This window comes from Antechinus flavipes, chromosome 6 (genome assembly GCF_016432865.1).
Source record: "Antechinus flavipes isolate AdamAnt ecotype Samford, QLD, Australia chromosome 6, AdamAnt_v2, whole genome shotgun sequence".
Taxonomy (NCBI): domain Eukaryota; kingdom Metazoa; phylum Chordata; class Mammalia; order Dasyuromorphia; family Dasyuridae; genus Antechinus; species Antechinus flavipes.
The window spans coordinates 250,452,951-250,474,677 of NC_067403.1; the positions used below are offsets into that span (position 1 = coordinate 250,452,951).

The 21,727-nt window shown below is 35.2% G+C and overlaps 3 protein-coding genes across 3 annotated transcripts; all 3 read left to right on the forward strand.

Annotated features, from left to right (window-relative positions):
* The first annotated feature begins 305 nt into the window (after positions 1–305).
* Positions 306–1,282, forward strand: LOC127541643 (olfactory receptor 14I1-like). Its single transcript, XM_051966861.1, is given in 2 exon segments — positions 306–678; positions 681–1,282. Coding segments are annotated over 2 exon segments (975 nt in total).
* A 6,377-nt stretch (positions 1,283–7,659) lies between these two features.
* LOC127541644 (olfactory receptor 14I1-like) lies at positions 7,660–8,616 on the forward strand. Its single transcript, XM_051966862.1, has one exon. It carries the CDS (start codon positions 7,660–7,662, stop codon positions 8,614–8,616), a length of 957 nt encoding a protein of 318 aa, XP_051822822.1.
* Positions 8,617–17,084: 8,468 nt separating this feature from the next.
* Positions 17,085–18,041, forward strand: LOC127541645 (olfactory receptor 14I1-like). Its single transcript, XM_051966864.1, has one exon. It carries the CDS (start codon positions 17,085–17,087, stop codon positions 18,039–18,041), a length of 957 nt encoding a protein of 318 aa, XP_051822824.1.
* Positions 18,042–21,727: the final 3,686 nt, after the last annotated feature.

Here is a 21,727-nt window from a genome sequence, read left to right on the forward strand (position 1 = left end):
TGGAGACATTCCTCTTTGATCTATTTGAATTTGTCTTTCCTCATAGTTGCTCTTCGTCTGCCCTGCTGTCATCAGTTTATGTAGTTTATGACAGTTTCTGTAATATCAGCTGAATTCATGGATCAGCATTAAAATCAGCGCCTTCATTTTCAGCATTGCTCCAGTTGTGCATAGAGTAGATGGAACCTGATTCTCTTTGTGAACTTTTTGAAAGGAGGAGACAGGGAATTTCGATTTTCTCATTTCTTTGCTACCCTATTTTGGTCATACTTTCAATCTCGAAAATTCACTGGGAGCTAGCAAGTATGGTCAACTTCACCATCATCACAGAATTTCTCCTTATCAATTTTGCCAGCATTTGGGAGCTACAGGTCCTTTATGCTATGCTTTTCATTCTGATTTATCTATCAACTTTGATGGGGAATTTCCTCACCATTATTGCTATTGTCACCGACCAACACCTTCATGCCCCAATGTACTTTTTTCTAAGCAATTTATCCCTGTTGGATATGTGTTACATCTCAGTCACTCTTCCCAAATTCATTGTTAATACCCTGATAGACACTCCATCCATCTCCCTCTTGGGATGTATGGCTCAAATATTTTTAATTTTGTTTTTTGGAGGAACAGAATTTGCTCTCCTCATGACCATGTCCTATGATCGCTTTGTGGCCATCTGCTACCCCTGCACTATGGGGTCATCATGACACGAGCCCGGTGCTTTTGGGCAGCAGTTGGCTCCTGGTTCACTGGCTTTGTCTATTCTGCCCTCCACACAGGTAACATGTTTCGTTTGCCCTTTTCAGGGTCCAATGTGATCCACCAGTTTTTCTGTGATATACCACAGATATTGCGGGTTGCAAACTCAGATGTATACAATACTGAATACTTGTTACTTGCCATAAGCTCGTGTTTTCTATTATTGTGCTTTGTCTTTTTAATTATATCATATGCTCATATCTTCTCCAGTGTACTCAAGATCCCCTCCATGGAAGGACGCTACAAAGCCTTATCTACCTGTTCCCCTCACTTGATTGTCCTTCTCTTATTTCTCCTTTCTATAATTATTTCAGTCTTGGGGCCGACATCAGACAGATCATCAGTTCAGAACCTTCTTATTGCAATGGCTTACACAGTACTGCCCCCATTCATGAACCCTATCATTTATAGCTTGAGAAACCAGAAGATCAAAGTCGTGTTGATTAAGATAATCCGAATGGCTTTATTTCTCAAGAAGGACGTGTCTAGTCCTAAGAAAATCAAGAGGACAAGGAATGTATAGCTAGGGTATTGAATATGCAAAATGGCATAACAGCTACATTTAAAAAATGAAAAAAATGAAGTCAGTCATTTCTCCCCTTGGTTCACAAAAGAAATATAAGAATATCCTCACAAAAATTAAAGCTAAAACAATGCATGGAAATGAATGACTGAACCATTTTTAAAGATGTATAATATGTAACAGGTAATGATATCTATGAATTAATCCATCCAAACATGAACCCATTTTGCTTTAATGCTATAAGTAGAGACCTGAAAATTTCCTGGAAATAGTGAATTCCCATCATATGGAGAATGAATGAACAAATTGGCATATTATATAATGGCCTATTATTGGTCTCTTTAAACATGAAAGAAAGAATAAAAGAAACCCGAGGTAACTGATGCACAGGGAATTGAACAGAACTGGGAGAAACATCTAGCAATGACTGTAGCATTAAAAAGGAAAAGAGTAGGAAAGACAATTGTTTGATGCAATGACCAAATGTGGTTCTAAATGGCTGATGAAGAAGATTGCTAATTAGACAGATGATGGACTCTAAAGATAGAGAATTAATCCTGTATTTCCAGGCATAGACAATGTGTGGATATGATTTTCTTTTTCATTCTTTCTTTTTTGGAGTAAATTTTTAAATTTATTTTAAATTTAAATGCAAAACAAGAAAGAAAAAGAAAACATCATCACATATACAGCAGAACATGAGAAGATTCGATATAAAACAAATTTCCATTTCAAGAAAACCTATATTAAAAATGCTACACATTGTTTTGGAAACTGTCCAGCTTTTTTGTTATCTTTCTTTTTTTCTTTTCTTCTTTACTGTTCAGCTTCTTCTTTATTTTTCCTTTCCTCTTCACTATCTCCCAGCCTTAAAAAAGACAACAATTAAGTGTATATACACATACATGTATAGATATAGATATCCATAAACATACACACACGTATATATTCATAAATGTAAGATCATACTATGCTTATTTCTATTTGTCACCTGTTCCTCTGAAGGTTGATAGCATTTTTCTTCATCAATTACATGTATATGTTCTCTTTGTGAATTTTTGCTCATGTTTACTGATATCTCATAAGACAAGAATGATTATTTAAAAATAAAAATAAATAAGTTCAAAGGTCCATACTTCTTTTCTTGTTTCCATTAAAAGTGAAATACCCTCTGTGACTGGTGGCATTTTGTACATATAATAATTTGGGGCAATATAAGTGTCAGGTCTTTAAAATCTTGGTCCAACATGACTGATATAAGGAGAAAATGAAAGGTCCATTTTCTTTCTCAAAACACTGATATAATTCTCTTTGCAATTTAATCAATCACCTTTTAAAGTTTGAATTTCTTCTAATGCTCATATCAATTTTGCAATTCAGGACAACTTAGATAGATAGAAAAGAGAGGTGTGCAGTCACCTTGAGTGAAGAATGTCTGGGAGTGGGGTAAGGTTGGTATAGGAGCTACAGAAGCAGCAGGAGAAACAGGAATACTCAGTATATAGGGATGGCAGAGCAATGAATACCCTAGTCAGAAAGAGATTTCACGAGATTCATATGTTGGCACTAGGTAGGATTTTGTGCCATTTAACACTCCTTGAACATATTACACAGTTCTGGGGGCACATTGTAATTGGGGGGCACAGAGATGCAGTCACAAAGCCAGAGAGCAGTGACCAGACCTCTCCTTGGATCACATTACCATGGAAGCACCAAAAAGGTCCCCAGATTGAGCTATAGAAGCTTAGATCAGCCATTCCCCTAGAATTGAACAGAGCTTAAGCCTAACATTAAGTGTGGTGTCAAGTAATAGTCTGGAAAAGGAAGCATACAATCACTACCACCACCACCACAAGTCTGATTAAAAAAAAAAACTTTTATAGTGACAGGAAAAAGATCAAAAGCTAAACAGATTTTTGAAAAGGAGATGAGATAAAGCAAAAGAAGAATGATTTGGGCAGAAGACATAGAGGGAAATTTACAATTAACTGTGAATGGAATGAATTCACTCTTAAAACTGAAATAGAAAGAATAAAAATAAACAAGATAAGAGAACTCTCACTTTTGTGGATGATATGATGATATACTTAGAGAACCTAAGAGAATCAGCAACAACAATGACAAAACCTATTTGAGACAACAAACCTAACAAAATTTTTGGAAATAAAATTGTTGAGTTGTGTCTGACTCTGTGTCCACATTTTGGGTTTTCTTGGCAGAGATACTGTAGTGATTTGCCATTTCTTTCTTTAGCAAATTTTATAGATGAGGAATTCTCCCTAATTTTAGGCCTGGAACTCTACCCACTATATCACCTAAATGTTCTATAAAATATAAAATAATAAACTCACACAGATGATCGTCATTTCTATATGTTAACAACAAATCCAGCAGAAAGAGAGAAATTCCATTTAAAATAATTGTAGGCCATGTAAAATACAAGGAAGTCTGCCAAGAAGCACACAGAAATTATACGAATACAATTACAAAACACTTTTCACATGGATCATATCTAAAAAATTAGAAAAAATATTAATTTTTGTGGGTAGGCCATGCCAATATAATAAAAGTGATAATTCTACATAATAAATTTATTTACTTATTCAGCTCCATACCAATCAAACTATCAAAAAAATTACTTTACAGAGTTAAAAAAAAACCAAAATTCATCTGGAAGAATGAAAAATCAGCTATATCAAGAAAATTAATTTGGGAAGACACTACAGCCATTGTTCTTCCTCTGTGGTTGGGTTGAGAGGGTCATGACATTACAAATATTGAGAAAGTTCATTTGAATATTCTGTCCACTATGAACCTCAGGCCATTTTCTGAAATAGATACAGAATCAATGAACTTTATATATAATAAAGTAAAATAGCTCATAGGAGTTTTCTGGGAAATATCTAATTTCATAGTTTATTTGTTCATGTTTCAGACACGAAACTAGATCTCAGGCAAATTAATGTAATTTTAAATCCCCTCTACCCCAAGCTACTATGGTGATGAAAAAGATATGTCAAAAATGGTCTCTAATCTTATATTGATCCACCATTCCCCTTCTTACACAGTACCAGATTGTTTTGATAATTACTGTCTAGTAATTTGTCTAGACTATCTTCCTTTATGGTTTTATTTTATTTTTACTTCAGTTTCCTTGAGCTTTTGTTCTTCTAGATTAATTTTGTTATTTTTTTCAAGCTCTATCAAATAATTCTTGGTAGTTTTGTTGATATGGCACTGAATAAGAAAATTAGTTTAGGCAGAATGATCATTTTTATTATATTGACTCTAGTTATCTATGAGCAATTGAAGTTTTACCCCCAGTTGTTCATAGATGATATTATTTGTGTGAAAAGTGTTTTGTAATTTAGACTCCCAAGTGTTTTATATTGTTTACAATTATTTTAAATATATTTTTTCTGCCTGTTATCTTATGTCTTAAAACTTTGCTGAAGCTGTTAATTATTTCAAGTAGTTTTTTAGTTGATTCTCTAAGATTCTCCAAATATACTCTCCAAATATATCATCTGCAGAGTGAGAGTTTTGTTTCCTCATTGCCAAGTTAAAGTCCCTTACTATTATAGCTTTAAAAAAAATTCCTTCTGTAATTCACTAAACTTTTCCTTTAAGAATTTGGACATTATGTCATTTGGTACATATATATTTAATATTGATATTACTCAATTTACTATGATATTTTTTAGAAACATGCAGCTTCCCTCCATTTCTCTTTTATTTAAGTTTGTTCTTGCTTAATCTGTAATCACCATTGTTCCCTTCTTCACTTCATCTGAAGCAGGACAGATTCTTCTCCCTTATTTTAATTGCGTGTCTCTTGCTTTCAAATGCTTTACTTGTAAACAACATATTGTTGTATTTTAGTTTCTAATCCATTCTGTTGTCCCTTTTTTTGTGGGTGAAGTCATCCCATTCACATTCATAGTTACAATTTCTCTGCATTTCCTTCCATCCTACTTTCTTCTGCTTATACTTCGTTCTCTTTATATCTTGTCCTTCCTCTCATCTGTTTTGATTCTGACTACTGCCTTTAAAAAAAAAAACCTGCCCTTCCTTTTTATTATCTCCCTCCTCTTTCTTTTTTCCCTTTACCTTCCTACTTTCCTGTTTAGCAAAAGAGACCTAAAAAAGGAATGTTAAATAATAAAAATTTTAAAAGTGAATTAGGAATTATGAATAAATGAATTAAACCTGTAAAAAGCATATTCATTGTGACATCCCATTATCCTGTGAAAATTAGTCTATCATACTATTCACATCTTATTATTTGCATCTATTCCTCTGTTTGGACTCTTTGCCTGGAGAGCAAAGCCATGCTGCTTTTTTTTTCCCCTGGGGGCACCCAACACAGTCTTCTTTTAATTTTCTACAAGTTGCACTGTCTTTGCATTTTTCCTTTATCCCCTTGTGCTAAGTGCTGTTTCCCCTTCATCATCCCTTCTAATTTTTTTACACTTAACAGAATTCCTGACATACAAGAGGCATTCAGTAAATGTTTATTGACTATTGATTAAGATGCTTATGGACTGACAGACTCCCAATAGCCTATACTTATGTGGCTGATATTTTAATAAGACTAAAGGGAGAACTTTTTTCATTGGATTGTTTATTAAAAAATGCCCTAATTATTCTCAAGGGATGGGTGAAAAAATTCATAGCAACCCAGAGCATGATGATGTTGATCTTAAATACTCTGGTGATTTCACAGCACCTTCTACAAAGTACATTGGGCAATATATATCATCAAGTTATAAAAAATCACCAAAATCTCCATAGTGATAGCAAGTTCAGAGGTTTAGACTTGAGTACCTTGACACATTTTTGAGTCTGCCCATCAGAATGGAATAAATTGATAAGGAATGAGATAATATCCAGATTATGTTTAGAAATATAAGTAGATGGAGAACTGTGACAATGGCAACATATACTGGAAAGTATGCACATCAGAACGAATAACTCAGGTATTTTCATTGTGATTGTGATTATTTTTCTTTGTGACATGACTATGCTCAGGTGCTTAATGAATGAAGTAATGACCATTGGGATGATTGTTCCATGATTCTTTTTTGTGTGTGTGAGAAGTGGTTTGGTCCAGTAGAGATAGTATGGTGGGCTGAAATTAAGTAACACCTTAATCTGAATTCTACTTCTGGCTTTTCTGAGCTGTATAATCTTTTCAGCTTTCCTCTAAGAATATGTTCATTCCTCCTGTGTGTATCAGTTGTACATGCTTATTTACTTGCTTTTTCCTCCCAGTTAACTCTAATTTCATGGAGGTCGGGGATTTCTTTACCTTTTTTTGCAATCCCATGCTTACCACAGTATCTGGGACATAATCGACACTTAATAAATACTTGTCAGTTTACTGCAAGTTGACTATGCATAAGCTTTAACCTCTTTGAGCCATTACCATACCTGTAACGTGTGCATAACATTATCTTTGTAACAGCCTTGTTGAGGCTCATCAGAGATGATATAAAAACATACTTTGTGAATATCAAGAGTCCTAATGACTAATGAAAAAATGAGTCATAATTATTGTTCTGATAGTTATTAATTAACTGAAATTTGTACCACTGAACACAAGGAGAGCTGGGCAAGAATAACAATTCCTTATTGCATTTTGTTTATTTGTAGCATAGTCTTTATGATGGTATACGCTAAAGAAAACTGGAAGACATAGGAACTCCATATCGATTCCAACTTTACATTTTTGTTTTCCCCATCATTTTCTGTGTAAATTATTTTGCTGCAAAAAAGATGAGTTGAACTTTTGAATAAATTCACTGGAGAGATGCTGAATTTGGAAGCAGAAGATAATTATTTAACTCTGGCTTTGTAATTTACAGACTGGAAAAGTTAGAATCAATTATTATACGTCTCTGTTGTATAAATAAAGCACTTGGAAAATTGAACTTTAAACTTCCAGTTTTGAGTTTCTGCTCCTATGATCATGTTTGAAAGAGATATTCAGTAGCGATGATGGACTTCACTGAGAGCCTCAGCAATTCCCCAGCTATTTTCAGATAAAGTGTATGATCTTCAGTCGCTCTTTCTGGCGGAAGCTACTTTTGAATGACTTGAAGTAGATGCTAGCTGGTAGATTTTCTAGGTTCTTCTGACTGGAAAATGGGTTAAGTATTTAAAACTCTGTTCCAGAATTATTGGATGCAGCTCTGCCTTCAGCTCATTTTGGCCTTAAAATATCTTGTAATTTTGCTTTAGTTTAGGTTAAACGGGACAAAATAGTTTTCAAGTTCTATCTAAAGTATTTTAATTCTTTCTCGTTTTCAACACATTTTTACTGCTACTCATTGGGTTATTTGTTTTTAGTTAAATTACAGCACTGCAGCAGGAGGATGGGCAACTTGTCAGTCATCACAGAATTCTTCCTCATGGAGTTTTCCGGCACGCGTGAGTTGCAGGTCTTACACGCTGCGCTGTTCTTGCTGATTTACCTGGCAGCCCTCCTGGGGAATCTTCTCACCTGTGCTGCAATTATCACTGAGCCACACCTTCACTATCCTATGTATTTTTTCCTGAGTAATTTATCCCTTGTGGATATTGGCAACATCTCCGTTACGCTTCCTAAATTCATTGTGAATTCTTTGTGTGGCGTTCAGTCCCTATCCCTCCTGGGCTGTGCTGCCCAGATGTTCTTTTTTCTCTTTTTTGTAGCCACAGAGTTTGCTTTGCTGGTGGCCATGTCCTATGACCGCTTCGTGGCCATCTGCCAGCCCCTCCACTACAGCATCATCATGACTCCAGCACGTTGTCTCTGGACAGCAGCTGGCTCGTGGCTCAGTGGGCTTCTTTATTCAGCTGTACACACAGGGAACATGTTCCGCCTTCCCTTCTCAGGCTCCAATGTGATCCACCAGTTTTTCTGTGATGTCCCTCATCTTTTGCTAGTCTCAGCCTCTGATGTGTTTAATACTGAGTTTGTATTAATTGTGGCAAGTTCGTGTCTTTTGCTTTTCTGCTTTGCCTTTTTAATTGCATCCTATGCTCGCATCTTCTCCAGTGTGCTCAAGATTCCTTCTGTGGAAGGACGCTACAAGGCCATTTCAACCTGTTCCCCTCAGTTAATGATTCTCATCTTATTTCTTGTGTCTGGAATGATTGCTGTCCTCAGGGATGCATCAGACACATCACCTGTCCAAAACCTTTTAGTTACAATGGCTTATACCACATTACCTCCCCTGCTGAACCCTCTCATCTATAGCCTGAGGAACCAGAAGGTCACAGCTGCCATGGGCAAGATGATCAAAAGGATAGTTTTTCCCTACACTTCCTTGAAAATATTAAAAAATTGAAAAGCATACATTTAGGTTGTCAAATGTGCGAGGTGATACATTACGTAATTTAGAAAAGACACCAGAAAACAGCATCATCTAGGAAAATGCCTCATTAGGGGAAATATTACATTGGGCAGAATGAATCATTTATTTTAGCATAACTTGAACCAACTTATAAATGATTATTAGCTATAGTGGAATAATCATGACACTAACCCATTGTCCCACTCAATGGCAACATCGCCCTCAGAGGAATGGATGGAACACTCATGGATCCTCTGAGGGACCAGTAGATTAGCTTAACCAAAAGCAGCCATCAAGATGGTTGTGTTGCTTCTACTCTTGATATGAATCTTGTCTTGTCACTTCCATGTTTCCCTTTATCTTTATGATGATAATGATCTTCTCCTTCTTTGCATGTTGAAGATGTATTCTTCATTCTAAATAAATATAGCCAGATAGGCACACATATACACTCATGTAAAATGCATGTGTACATAAGCACATACATTTGCATACACATGTATGCATGCTCTAGTTTTGTGGGTGGGAATTTAAACTTTTTGTTCCTTAATTTGCTCATTTGTAACATGATATTGTTGGCTTGATGATCTCTATATTGCCTCCATCTAAAGTTTTTAATTATTGGGACACTAATGCATTGTTGGTGGAATTGTGAATACATCCAACCATTCTGGAGAGCGATTTGGAACTGTGCTCAAAAAGTTATCAAACTGTGCATCCCCTTTGATCCAGCAGTGTTACTATTGGGATTATATCCCAAAGAGATTTTAAAGAAAGGAAAGGGACCCGTATGTGCCAAAATGTTTGTGGCAGTCCTTTTTATAGTGGCCAGAAACTGGAAACAGAGTGGATGCCCATCAATTGGAGAATGGCTGAATAAATTGTGGTATATGAATATTATGGAATATTACTGTTCTATAAGAAATGACCAGCGGGATGATTTCAGAAAGGCCTGGAGAGACTTGCATGAACTGATGCTGAGTGCAATGAGCAGCACCAGGAGATCATTATATACTTCCACAACAATACTATATGATGATCAATTCTGATGGACATGGTCATCTCCAGCAATGAGATGAACCAAATTAATTCCAATAGAGCAGTAATGAAAGAAACCAGCTATACCCAGTGAAAGAACTCTGGGAGATGACTGTGAACCACTACATAGAATTCCCAATCCCTCTATTTTTGTCTGCCTGCATTTTTGATTTCCTTCACAGGCTAATTGTACACTATTTCAAAGTCCAACTCTTTTTGTACAGCAAAATAACTGTATGGGCATGTATACATATATTGTATTGAACTTATGTTTTAACATATTTTACATGTATTGGTCAACCTGCCATCAAGGGGAGAGGGTGGGGGAAAGGAGGGGAAAAATTGGAACAAAAGGTTTTGCAATTATTAATGCTGAAAAATTACCCAAGCATATATCTTTTTTTCATAATCACAAATATAAAAACTCTATGAAATTGCTTATCATCTCAGGGAGATGTTATGGATGGGAGGGAGGAAGAGAACTGGGAACTCCTAGCTCTCTGGGAAAGGCAAAGTTAGATGATATAATTGGAACTACAAGTAGTGGCAGAGTTAAATGTATTAATACTTTTAAAAATTTGGATTGTTTTATTAATTTATAAAATGAGATACTAATGAGATGTTGTTATTCAGTCATTTTCCAATATGATCATATGAAAAGAATTTCTAGATCATGATTAGAGAAATGAAATTAAAACCCCCAAACTCTGAGGAACCATATCATGTTTACATGCTAGAAAGGCAAAGTTACAAATGCAGGAAGGGATATGGAAAAATAGAGATACTAATGTACTATTGGTTGAGTTGTAAACTGGTTACACCATTCTAGGAAATAATTTGGAGATATCCTTAATGATCTCTATAACTGTGCATAATATCAATTTCCACTTATAGTGGCACTTTATAAAGAAATCAAAGCAAAAAGGAAAGGACTGATATATACAAAAATATTTACAGTAGTTGTTTTTGTGATGGCAAAGAATTAGATATTGAAGGAATGCCCATCAATTGAGAAATGGCTGAATTATTTGCCCCATATATAGATTTTGATGCAATACTATTGTTCTTCAAGATAAGATTAAAAGGATGGATTTAGGGCAAAAAACTCGTGTCGTAACTTAAATGATGGATGTAGAGTAAACTGAGCAGAATCAGAAAACAGGAATTTAAAAAAATTACTTATTTATTTTTAACATTTAAATTATTGTGCCACAATTCTCTTTTATTGTCCTGTCTCAGGTTCCCTAATTATTCTGCCTCAGTTTCCCTAAATTGTTCTGCCTCATTTTCCTTAACTTTTCTGCCTCTGTGATGACCGCGTTAGCATCCTGGATACCTTAAATCAACTGGAGTCAGAATAAGCAAAAGTCCTTGATCTTTATTCTTGGTCTTTAGAAGTAGGATTGAATTGGATGGAAACAGAATCTCCCCGACCTTCCTTCTTTGTCTCCCGCCCAGAAGTGACCATGGCTAATCTAACTCCACCCGCTAGTCCCTCCTACCATTCTCTGTATACACCAATTATCGGCCAGCACAGAATGGTGGGAAGGGCCATTTTCCAAGCATATGCTTATAGAATATTGTCCAATTGTAATTAGCCATAAGTGCTCAATTGTCTGACCTCAGTGCATCAATTCAAGAATTTCAGCCTTTTACATGCCTCAATCCCCTTAGTTGCAAAACCCACCCTGGTTCATTAAGTTTGAGGACCATTTGCTCTAAGGTTATAAATTGTCAATGTGAGATTCAAGATAAGGGAAAGTTCAGACTTCCTGGCTCTGAACTCCTTCCATCCTCAAGAATTTATGGCCCTACCCCCTACCCTATCATTGTTCTTCTTTATCCCAATTTATCAGAATGTCTGGTATCTCCCATCACCCTGTCAGAACCAGGTTGATAGTCCGTTCCCACTCTCTATGTTCTGACTCCGCCCCTGCCTTTGTCTACCTCTGTAGCTGAGCTGTATGTGTATATATGTCATTGAGAACTCACATTCACCACTGGATACTTTGAGACAAGACTCCCGTCCAGTCAATCAGTTAAACTCTCCAATTAATAAAATATGAAAAACTCTCTAATCTCTATCTTGCCTCAGTTTCTCCAGCATTACAAAATAATAGAGTTCTAGCTCATCTTTCTCACTGCAGCCCTTCCCTTGGCCAATGGAAATGCTAACAATATGATATCAATGTGAAATCATGCAAGAAATAGATCCATATTACCATTTCTCAAAAAGGAAGAAAAATAAGAAAGTGATAACAATTTATTTCAATTTGCACTTAAGAAATCATAATTTATTTCTTTGGAGGTAGACAGCATGATATCATGAGTTCATTTAAAATCATCTTGGATCATTTCATTGATGAAAGTAATGTCTTTCACAATTATCATTGAATATTGTTTTTACTATGGACACTCATTCTATGATTTAGCTGACTTCACTTTGGAACACTTCATAGAAGTTTTTCCATGGTTTTCTGAAACCATTCCCTTCATCATTTCTCTTAGCACCCTAGTTCTCCATCGCACTCATATGCATAGCTTGTTGTCATTCCTCAAATGATGGGCATCCCTCAATTTCCAATTCTTTACCAGAATAAAAAGGCATCTAAAATATTTTTGTACACATAAGTCCTTCTCCTTTTCCTTTGATCTCTTTGGTGTACATACCTAAAAAAGGAATGTTTAATACAATTTTAAAAGTAAATTGGGAATTATGAATAAAGGAATTAAACATTTTAAAATAATTCTTATGAAATCAAGTTATCCTGTGAGATTGACTTAACTATACTAGTCACATCTTGTTATTAGTCTCTACTCCTTTAATTGGAGGGCAAAATCATGACCTGTAAAAGTTGCCAATAATGGGGCAATCCAACACAGTCTTTTCAGTTCCTACTAGATATATTGTCTTTGCACTTCTCCTTCATACCCTTGTTCTACGTTCTGTCCACCTTCCTTCCTCCCCCAATTTCCTTCACACTTAACAGTGTACCTGGCATATAATAGGCATTCAATAAATATTCATTGACTATTGGCTAAGACCTTCATGGGCTGAGACACTCCCAGTAGCCTATATTTTATGACTGATATTTTAATAAGGCTAAAGGGAGAAGGTTTTTCATTTTGTTGCTTAAAATAGATTCTATTTTATTTAATTATTCTCACGAGATGGGTCAGATAATCCTTAGTATACCAGAATATGATGATGTTTTCATTGAATACTCTGGTGATTTCTCAGCACCTTCTCTAAAAGACAATAGGCAATCAATATATTCCACCAAGTTCTACAACTTATGAATCATCAAAATCTCCACAATGCTTGCATGTTAACAGATTTAGAGTTGAACACCTTGCCATGTTTTTGACTTTTCAAATGCGAGTAGAATGAATTAGTGAGGGAAGTGATGTTTTTGAGATTATTTTTAGAAATATAGGCAAACAATCCAATGTCAATGGCAATATTTCCTGTAACATATGCACATCAGAACAATTAACACAGGTATTGTCTATTTTATGGTGGTTATAATTATTTTTCTTTGGACTAATTTGTTTCCTCAGTGCTTAGTGTATGAACTTAAAATCATGGAGATGATCTCTGAATGATTCTTTTGTGTACAAGTCATTTTGATATCACAGTGTGGATTGTATGTTGGGTTGGAATTAAGACCTTAGCCTAAATTCTGTTTCTGACTCTTCTGATCTGTGTAATCTTTTTGACTTTTCTTTGAGATATACTTCTATGTATCAGTTATACTAATCTACTAATACTAGTCTCTGGGACATAGTAGGCACTTCATAAGTGCTTATTAAATTATTGTAACTTGTCTATGCTTAAGCCTCAGACTCTCTGAGGCTTGCATTGCTGCATTGCTGTAACATGTGCACAGTATTATCTTTGTAGCTCACAGAATCATGTTGAATCTCATCACAGATGATAGCTATCTATGTAAAGCATCCTTTGTGAATATCAAAAGTCCCATGAAGATATGTTATAATTATCATTCTTATCTATGCTCATAGACCCCAGTCCTACCTTCTATTTTCTGCAAAATTGTAATACTGATCACAAGGAGTGTTGGGCAAGAGGGACAATTTCTTGCTGCACTTTATCGGTAGCTTAATCTTTATGATAGAGTACTCCAAAAATGACTGGAGCACTGTATTACTGTGTCAATTCTAACCACCTCTCTGCTTCCTCCATCTTCTCATCTTTAACTTAATTTTTGTTGATGAAAAGATTGTACTTTTGAATAAATCCACTGGAGTGAGTGCTTAATCTGGAAGTAAAAGGCAGTTATTCAATCTTGAGTTTTTTATTTAAAATTTGGAAACAGAGTCAATCACTGAATGTCTCTTTTTTTCCCTTTGTAAATAAAGTACTTGAATAATTGATCTCTAAGCTTCCTTCTACTTTTGAGTTTTGGCTTCTGTGATCATGTTTGAAAAAGACATTCAGATAAAGAGGATCTCAGCAATCCGTGGCTCTTTTCAGTGGAGGCCGCTTTTGAATGACTTGAAGCAGATGTTAGCTAGTAGATCTCCTAGTTTCTTTTAATTGGAAAATGAACATTTATGTATGTAGGAAATAAAGCAAACATTGCTCATTTGTCAGTGAAAAATTAAAAGTAGGAGACTGATGCTATAAACTGGAATCATCTACATTTGTATTGTATCATATTATTTTCTGAGAATTGTAGGGCTCTAACATCTTTCTCAATGTTGGCTATAGAGGGGTAAAGAAAAACCTGGAGTACAACAACACATATTTATGTTCATATATATATATGTATATATATATAATATATATACACATGTAGTAGAAGGTAAGATTATGGTAAGTCATTAAGGGCACTGAACTTTGGCAATGCCTTTCAAATATTTGAATTATGAGACTAAATGATAGGCTAGTTGGAAGGTTGGAGAATTAATTCTAATGTTGATATGGCAATTCAGTTTTGTGGAAAGTTGGAAAAGACACTGAGGTTTAGAAGAATATTTCTAAGTGGAAGGAAGATACAGATCTGTGTATCTATGTATTTATACGGTTATCCATCATCCATCCATCTATCCATTTATCCATCCATCTTTTCATCTATCTATTAATCACTGTTCATCATCTCACCATGTCTATATTGATCATCTCTATATATACATATATGAGTGTATATACACTATGTCATCTACATAAAAATACATACAATATATATTTATATATGTATAGCACATGTGTTTATATAGATACATACGTATATGTATTACTACATATACCTCCCACATTATTCTCTATGACTGTTTATGTCATTTATCTATATACTCATATATTTCTCTATCATCTATCTCAAAACATGTATTTGTTTATCAATATATCTATTTCTGTCTCTACTTCCTATCTCTCTCTCTATCACTATCATCTCCATTTCTACCTGTACCTCTATCTCTGTCTTGCCCATTTATATTAGCAGGCATAGTTTTCTCTTCAGCATGTCCCTGTAGAAATAAAATCACAGCACCATTCCTAATTCTTTTTCAGTCATTTTTTCAAAGCTGTATTACCTATCGCTAATATATGATATAATATAATCCCATAATTAGCCATTAATTCATCCATATAATAGTTGACCTGGATAAATAGATTCCTTTCACATAATAAGAAATAGTAGGCAGAGATTACAGCAATCATAAAAGTTGACTTTGGTAGGGGCAATGCAGATTATATTGTTCAAAGCACTAATTAATAGATGCTCGACCTAATGCCAAAAGGAAGAGATGAAAGGGAACATTAAGGGTGAAATGGCTAGGAAGGGGTAAAAATCAATTCTAAAAATCAGATCTCTTGAATTCCCACTTCCATCATCTGCGCATTAAACCAGATGAAAGAGCATCCTAGTCTATTTTTTTTTTCTGATTTGGGGAAAGATGCCTTTCTGGAAAAACGATGAACCTTATCCAGTTTATTTACAGAGAAGATACTCATTGAGTGATGATAAAAGGGAATTTATTGATGGGGATTTTTACCCTGAAGAACAAAAAAGGTTTCTGCCACACATTCAAGTTTGGGGGCAGAAATGTTGCTTTTCTAAAAGCAAAGTGATAATTGTGGACAGTCTTAGCAAGAAGGAGGAGTACATTGGAATAGTAAAGTGTTGATCAATTGTTTACTTTTAAATTCGGAATTAGAGATTTTGAAATACCTGGAAAGTGCTTAAAGGAGTAGACCCCAGAGATGAATTTAGCAAAGAAAACAAATAAAAATATGAAGAATATTTTTGAAGTGATGACATTTCCACTCTTTCACATTCTTTTTAGTTTAAGCCTGTGATATAAATCTTAAATATATATATATATGTATGTAGTATTTTGAATATGGGAGAAAGTAGTTGAGCAGCTAGGTAGCATTGTAAAGAGTGCTAGACCCGAAGTAAGGAAGACTCCATTTCATAAGTTCAAATCTGACCTCAGACACTTAATTGGAAATGTCATCCCGGGCAAGTCAATGTTGTGTGCCTCAGTTCCTTATCTGTAGAATGAACTGGAGAAGTATATGACAAACCAATTTAGTATCTTTGCTCAGAAAACCCCCAATGGAATCATGGAGAATCAGGACTGAAAAAGTGATTTAACATCAACAGAGTATCCACTGTTGCTAGTATTATAGATATTGGCATTTTTTTTTAAATAAGAGAGAAACTGCATTTAGAGTCAGAAATCTACTTTATTACTAATAGTCTTTGTTACTTTGTACAAAACAATGAATCAGTATGAACTCTTATTTACTATCCTATGGAACAATAACCTAAGTAATATTAGGTTAAATTGTGTAATACTTGAATACTTTCAAACAGCATCCTGAATGTAACTTATGAAATATGCAATAAAAGTATATATTTCCCTCATCCTAATCTTTCATTCTCTTTCTATGAGATTTATAGATAGATAAATATAGACATAAGTATATATAGATATGATATTTATTTACATATATACTAATGGATATATACAAACATATGTATTTATACATATACATATGCATGTATTTATATATGTATACATAAATATGTGATCATAAACATGTGTGTGTCTGTTTATGTGTGCACATGTTGACATGCATGAAATCCATTTCCACTCTTAATGGATATAGCCTTTATTATCTTTGTAGTGGTATTATTCATTTTCCTAATGTTCATCATGTATAACTTCTTCTGGATATTCTATAGGGTTAAGTATTTAAAACTCTGCTCCAGAACTATTGGATGCAGCTCTGTCTTCAGCTAGTTTTGGCTTAAAATCTAGTGTAATTTTGCTTTTGTCCAGGCTTAAGTTTCTATCTAAATAAATATATTGATTCTTTCTCATTTTCAACACATTTTTACTGCTACTCATTGGGTTATTTGTTTTTAGTTAAATTACAGCACAGCAGTAGGATGGGCAACCTGTCAATCATCACAGAATTCCTCCTCATGGAGTTTTCCAGCACGCGTGAGCTGCAGGTCTTACACGCTGCGCTGTTCCTGCTGATTTACTTGGCAGCCCTCCTGGGGAATCTTCTCACCTGTGCTGCAATTATCACTGACCCTCACCTTCACTATCCTATGTATTTTTTCCTGAGTAATTTATCCTTTGTGGATATTGGCAACATCTCCGTTACGCTTCCTAAATTCATTGTGAATTCCTTGCATGGCGTTCAGTCCTTGTCCCTCCTGGGATGTGCTGCCCAGATGTTCTTCTTTCTCTTTTTTGCATCCACAGAGTTTGCTTTGCTTGTGGCCATGTCCTATGACCGCTTCGTGGCCATCTGCCAGCCCCTCCACTATAGCATCATCATGACCCCAGCACGTTGTCTCTGGACAGCAGCTGGCTCGTGGCTCAGTGGGCTTCTTTATTCAGCTGTACACACAGGGAACATATTCCGCCTGCCCTTCTCAGGATCCAATGTGATCCACCAGTTTTTCTGTGATGTCCCTCATGTTTTGCAAGTCTCAGCCTCTGATGTGTTTAATACTGAGTTTGTATTAATTGTAGCAAGTTTGTGTCTTTTGCTTTTCAGCTTTGCCTTTTTAATTGCATCCTATGCTCGCATCTTCTCCAGTGTGCTCAAGATTCCTTCTGTGGAAGGACGCTACAAGGCCATTTCAACCTGTTCCCCTCAGTTAATGATTCTCATCTTATTTCTTGTGTCTGGAATGATTGCTGTCCTCAGGGATGCATCAGACACATCACCTGTCCAAAACCTTTTAGTTACAATGGCTTATACCACATTACCTCCCCTGCTGAACCCTCTCATATATAGCCTGAGGAATCAGAAGGTCACAGCTGCCATGGGCAAGATGATCAAAAGGATAGTTTTTCCCCACACTTCCTTAAAAATATTAAAAAATTGAAAAGCATATATTTAGGTTGTCAAATGTGCGAGGTGATACATTAGGTAATTTAGAAAAGACACCAGAAAACAGCATCATCTAGGAAAATGCCTCATTAGGGGAAATATTACATTGGGCAGAATGAATCATTTATTTTAGCATAACTTGAACCAACTTGTAAATGATTATTAGCTATTGTGGAATAATCATGACACTAACCCATTGTCCCAATCAATGGCAACATCGTCCTCAGAGGAATGGATGGAACACTCATGGATCCCCTGAGGGACCAGTAGATTAGCTTAACCAAAAGCAGCCATCAAGATGGTTGTGTTGCTTCTACCCTTGATATGAATCTTGTCTTGTCACTTCCATGTTTCCCTTTATCTTTATGATGATAATGATCTTCTCCTTCTTTGCATGTTGAAGATGTATTCTTCATTCTAAATAAATATAGCCAGATAGGCACACATATACACTCATGTAAAATACATGTGTACATAAACACATACATTTGCATACACATGTGTGTTTGTGTGTGCATGCTCTAATTTTGTAGGTGGGAATTTAAACTTTTTGTTCCTTAATTTGCTCATTTGTAACATGATATTGTTGGCTTGATGATCTCTATATTGCCTCCATCTAAAGTTTTTCGTTATTGGGACATTGATGCATTGTTGGTGGAACTGTGAATACATCCAGCCATTCTGGAGAGCGATTTGGAACTATTCTCAAAAAGTTATCAAACTGTGCATACCCTTTGATGCAGCAGTGTTACTATTGGGATTATATCCCAAAGAGATTTTAAAGAAGGGAAAGGGGCCTGTATGTGCCAAAATGTTTGTGGCAGTCCTTTTTATAGTGGCCAGAAACTGGAAACAGAGTGGATGCCCATCAATTGGAGAATGGCTGAATAAATTGTGGTATATGAATATTATGGAATATTACTATTCTATAAGAAATGACCAGTGGGATGATTTCAGAAAGGCCTGGAGAGACTTGCATGAACTGATGCTGAGTGCAATGAGCAGCACCAGGAGATCATTATATACTTCAACAACAATACTATATGATGATCCATTCTGATGGACATGGTAATCTCCAGCAATGAGATGAACCAAATAAATTCCAATAGAGCAGTAATGAATTAAACCAGCTACACCCAGCGAAAGAACTCTGAGAGATGACTGTGAACCACTACATAGAATTCCCAATCCCTCTATTTTTGTCCACCTGCATTTTTGATTTCCTTCACAGGTTAATTGTATACTATTTCAAAGTCCGACTCTTTTTGTACAGCGAAATAACTGTATGGACATGTATACATATATTGTATTGAACTTATGTTTTAACATATTTTACATGTATCGGTCAATCTGCCATCAAGGGGAGGGGGCAGGGGGAAGGAGGGGAAAAATTGGAACAAAAGGTTTTGCAATTATTAATGCTGAAAAATTACCCATGCATATATCTTTTTTTCATAATCACAAATATAAACACTATATTAAATTGCTTATCATCTTAGGGAGAGGTTATGGATAAGAGGGAGGAAGAGAACTGGGAACTCCTGTGACATCAAGTTGTCCTCACATCTAGCTCTCTGGGAAAGGCAAAGTTAGATGGAATATTTGGAACTACAAGTAGTGACAGAGTTAAATGTATTAATACTTTAAAAATTTTGGATTGTTTTATTTATTAATTTATAAAACGAGATACTAATGAGATGTTGTTATTCAGTCATTTTCCAATATGATCATATGAAAAGAATTTCTAGATCATGATTAGAGAAATGAAATTAAAACCCCCAAACTCTGAGGAACCATATCATGTTTACATGATAGAAAGGCAAAGTTACAAATGCAGGAAGGGATATGGAAAAATAGAGATACTAATGTACTTAGATACTAATTAGTACTAATGTACTAATGTAGCGATACTAATGGTTGAGTTGCAAAAAATAGGTTCATATTACCATTTCTCAAAAAGGAAGAAAAATAAGAAAATAATAATTTATTTCAATTTGCACTTAAGAGATCATAATTTCTTTCTTTGGAGGTAGATAGCAAGATATCATGAATTCATTTAAAATCATCTTGGATCATTTCATTGATGAAAGTAATAAGTCTTTCACAATTATCATTGAATATTGCTTTTACCATGGACAGTCATTCTATGGTTTAGCTGACTTCACTTTGGAGCAGTTCGTAGAAATTTTTCCATGGTTTTCTGAAACCTCTCCCTTCATCATTTCTCTTAGCACCATAGTCTCCATCGCAGTCATATGCATAGCTTGTTGTCATTCCTCAATTGATGGGCATCCCCTCAATTTCCAATTCTTTACCAGAATAAAAGGGCATCTAAAATATTTTTGTACACATAAGTCCTTCTCCTTTTCCTTTGGTCTCTTTGGTGTACCTACCTAAAAAAGGAATGTTTAATACAATTTTAAAAGTAAATTGGGAATTCTGAATAGAGGAATTAAACATTTGAAGATAATTCTTTATGAAATCAAGTTATCCTGTGAGTTTGACTTAACTATACTAGTCACATCTTGTTATTAGTCTCTACTCCTCTAATTGGAGGGCAAAATCATGACCTGTAAAAGTTGCCAATAATGGGGCAATCCAACACAGTCTTTTCAGTTCCTACTAGATACACTGTCTTTGCACTTCTTCTTCATACCCTTGTTCTATGTTCTGTCCACCTTCCTTCCTCCCCTAATTTCCTGCACACTTAACAGTGTACCTGGCATATAATAGGCATTCAATAAATATTTATTGACTATTGGCTAAGACCTTCATGGGCTGAGACACTCCCAGTAGCCTATATTGTATGACTGATATTTTAATGAGGCTAAAGAGAGAACGTTTTTCATTATGTTGCTTAAAATAGATTCTATTTTATTTAATTATTCTCAAGAGATGGGTCAGATAATCCTTAGTATACCAGAATATGATGATGTTTTCATTGAATACTCTGGTGATTTCTCAGCACCTTCTCTAAAAGACAGTAGGCAATCAATATATTCCACCAAATTCCACGACTTATGAATCATCAAAATCTCCACAATGCTTGCATGTTAACAGATTTAGAGTTGAACACCTTGCCATGTTTTTGAGTTTTCAAATGCGAGTAGAATGAATTGGTGAGGGAAGTGATGTTTTTGAGATTATTTTTAGAAATATAGGTAAATAATCCAGTGTCAATGGCAACATATGCTGTAACATATGCACATCAGAACAAGTAACACAGGTACTGTCAATTTTATGGGGGTTATAATTATTTTTCTTTGGACTACCTTGTTTCCTCAGTGCTTAATGTATGAACTTAAAATCATGGAGATGATCTCTGAGTGATTCTTTTGTGTACAAGTCATTTGATATCACAGTGTGGATATCAAAATGTTGGGTTGGAATTAAGACCTTAGCCTAAATTCTGTTTCTGACTCTTCTGATCTGTGTAATCTTTTTGACTTTCCTTTGAGATATACTTCTATGTATCAGTTATACATGCTTATTAGTATTAAACATAGTCTCTGGGACATAGTAGGCACTTCATAAGTGCTTACTAAATTATTGTAACTTGTTTATGCTTAAGCCTCAGTCTCTCTGAGGCTTGCATTGCTGCATTGCTGTAACATGTGCACAGTATTATCTTTGTAGCTCACAGAATCATGTTGAATCTCATCAGAGATGACAGCTATCTAT